The sequence below is a fragment of the Mirounga angustirostris genome, unplaced genomic scaffold (genome assembly GCF_029215605.1).
Source record: "Mirounga angustirostris isolate CCGP_5_RB_7025 unplaced genomic scaffold, mMirAng1.0.hap1 SCAF_12, whole genome shotgun sequence".
Taxonomy (NCBI): Eukaryota; Metazoa; Chordata; class Mammalia; order Carnivora; family Phocidae; genus Mirounga; species Mirounga angustirostris.
Genome location: NW_026991720.1, coordinates 11,285,649 through 11,288,991, shown reverse-complemented (window position 1 = coordinate 11,288,991; position 3,343 = coordinate 11,285,649). Strand labels below are relative to the sequence as shown.

General features: G+C 41.8%; 1 protein-coding gene across 1 annotated transcript; it reads left to right on the top strand.

The window, feature by feature from the left end:
- The first annotated feature begins 2,097 nt into the window (after positions 1 to 2,097).
- On the top strand, positions 2,098 to 3,075 carry LOC123835896 (olfactory receptor-like protein OLF3). Its single transcript, XM_045865082.2, has one exon. It carries the CDS (start codon positions 2,098 to 2,100, stop codon positions 3,049 to 3,051), a length of 954 nt encoding a protein of 317 aa, XP_045721038.2. The 3' UTR covers positions 3,052 to 3,075.
- Positions 3,076 to 3,343: the final 268 nt, after the last annotated feature.

Here is a 3,343-nt window from a genome sequence, read left to right as displayed (position 1 = left end):
CACTGCCTAGACGAATGTCAAGGATGTTTTCCCCATGATTTCTTCTCAGAGTTTTCATGTCTTACAGGTTAGTCTTTAACTCATTTTTGAGTTTATTTTAATGTATATGTAAGAGAAGTGTCTATTTTCTGTGGACCGGGGGGTTCAACATTCTTGAATGCTGAGCCCTGTTGGGCCAGAGAGCTATGGAGTCATTCCCTCAGTTGACAGCCATAAAAGTTGGGGTGCTGGATATGCGGTCCAATTACTTCATCCTCAGAGAGAAGCTGGGAGTTGTGGGTTCTCTCCCAGTTACAGTTGTGCTGGTTGTGGGAACTGTGTCACTAGTGTGTCTCAGCATCTTCAACCTGTTTCAATGGGGGTATTTTCCCAATCATCCTGTGTGTAGGAGTTGCTCAACTACTTTTTGGATTTCTCTTAGAGGGATTCGATCTGTATATAGGTGTTTATTTGGTGCATCAATGAGAGGAGAGAAAGTCAGGAGCCTCCTATTCTGCCATCTTGCTGACCTCCTTTCCCAGATTTTATTGTACACTAAAGAAGCATTTGGTACCTAGCAAAAAGGTAAAGTAGCCAAAGTTGTAACCAATAGAAGAGAACACAAACAAAGCTAAATAGGATCGACTCTTAACTGTGCTGATTGATCAGCACTGGTTTTGAGGCAAGTAAATATTTTCTCAGACTAATCATGATTAAAGAAAAGCAAAGTGAAGGGTGGTGGTGGAAGTATCATGATACAGCAGGAAAGAAGAACTGTTGAAAGAACAGATCAGGTTTTGAGAAGGAAATTAAAGAAATTTATAAAAATATATGTGTTTGAATCACAAAGGAGAAAGGCATTTCTGGAATGATTTGTTCTGTTTTAGTGTTTAAGAGCTAAGAGAGTTGAAGCATAGAGTCTTCATTTTTCTGCTCAATGACCCTAACCTGATGCCTGTATGGGTTCTGGGATTGGCAGGTAGCTCTGTTTCTGCCCTCAGTCCCTCTTGCTGCCTTTAACACCTATTTCCCCTTACTTTGTACACTGCAAGGAAAGGAAAGTTAGTGAAAGGACAGTGATTCAAATATTCTTTTAAATTTTAATTATTCTTGTTTAATGTTCAAAACAGATATAATAACAAATTAGGTCTATGGAAAAGGCACTTCCTGAGTGGAGAAACAGGAGGAAACTCCATTCCAGTGTACATCTACATGAATTCATACTTTCTTCTCTGCCTTGGACAATGAAGAAGGGCCCTTAAACATTTGTGTTTTCTTCCTCTTTTGTATCAAGTCTTCTTTGCTTTCTTTTGAGCTCATATACAAAGGGTAGATTATTAATAGTAGTAAATTGAGAAAAATAAGAACAAGATACCATTCCAATACCTTTCCCTTTATGATCCCACTGAAGGCTGAGAGACCAGACGCCAAGTGGATCAAAGGCAATCAAAACCCAAAAAGTCTTCAAAGCCTCCCACCCATTCCTAAACCCTTAGTCCTCGGGAAGATTGCCTCCAGTTTTATTTATGTTCTAATTTGTGGAGGGAGTGCATGAAGAAAATCATGTTTGCTACCTTATCTACCCCAAGGCAGAGGTCATGTTACTAATACCCCTACTACTATAGTATTACTGCCATTATTGGTTCACAAGTACTTTCCCTGTAAGTTATCTGCAGGTGAGCTTAAATGTACTTGTGAATTAGATGATATTCCTCTGTTTTCTATATAAAGCTTGTCACCTAGCCCAAATCACATAGCTGTAAATAAATAATAAATAAAATCATTTTCGAAACTTAGGTTCTCTGATTCCAGTTCTTTCCACAAGGACCTGACCCTTTCCAATATTTCCTTTTGTAATATATTTCCCCTTTTCATTATGATGGGTCTAGTTGACATATGTAAGGTGGCTTTTAAAAACTTTCCAACCAAGTCGTCTTCATTGTTTATCATTTTACCTACCATTATCACTTACCAAACTCTCCTTGCCCTGGAATCTGAGGTAAACTGGTAAAGATGTGAGCTCCTAGAATTGCACTGCATTATCTATAAATGGCTCTTTGTTTCAACATCTTCTGTTATCTCTGACTCTTTGCAGATTAATGATTCTCACATTTTTAAATGGGAACAGATAACGAGACTTGGGTGAGAGAATTTATTCTCCTTGGCCTGTCCAGTGACTGGGACATGCAGGTCTTCCTCTTTGTCCTGTTCTTAGTTATGTACATGGTGACAGTGCTGGGGAACTTCCTCATCATTCTCCTCATCAGACTGGACAGCCGACTCCACACTCCCATGTACTTCTTTCTCACCAACCTCTCCCTCGTTGATGTCTCTTATGCCACAAGCATCATTCCTCAGATGTTGGTGCATCTTCTTGCAGCACATAAAGCAGTCCCATTTGTGAGCTGTGCAGCCCAGTTATTTTTCTCCCTGGGCTGGGGTGGGATTGAGTTTGTTCTACTGGCAGTGATGGCCTATGACCGCTATGTGGCTGTGTGTAACCCCCTGCGATACTCGGTCATCATGCATGGAGGCCTTTGTACTAGGTTGGCCATCACATCCTGGGTCAGTGGTTCTATCAACTCTCTCATCCATACTGCCATCACCTTTCAGCTGCCCATGTGCAAAAACAAGTATATTGATCACATATCATGTGAAATTTTAGCTGTGGTCAGACTAGCCTGTGTGGACACCTCCTCCAACAAGATCATAATCATGGTTTCTAGCATTGTTCTGCTGATGACACCTTTCTGCCTGGTTCTCCTGTCCTACATCCAGATCATCTCCACCATCCTAAAGATCCGGTCCACAGAGGGAAGAAAGAAAGCCTTCCACACCTGTGCCTCTCACCTCACAGTGGTTGTCCTGTGCTATGGCATGGCCATTTTCACTTATATCCAGCCCCACTCCAGCCCCTCTGTTCTTCAGGAGAAGTTGATCTCTCTCTTCTATGCTGTGTTGACACCCATGCTGAACCCCATGATTTATAGTGTAAGGAATAAGGAGGTAAAGGGGGCCTGGCAGAAACTATTAGGGCAATTTTCTGGAATAACTTCAAAACTGGCAACTTGATGAATCCTGAGCATCACTTAGAGAAAGGAGCTTTGCCTGTGTTTTCTCCCACTTAACTCAGATACGGCAGGGATCACCTGCATTGCCCTGGCAACCAGGAAGGAGATGACGACACATGTGATGCTGGGCAGGAGGCTGGAGGTTGGGTTGGGGTATAGGGTGTGGATATATTTTTATATCACAGCGGCATGGTCAGTGGAGTTGAACAGCTATAATAGAACTTCTCACTTTTGGCAAACCATAAGAGACTCTTAATCATAGGAAACAAACTGAGGGTTGCTGGAGGGGACAG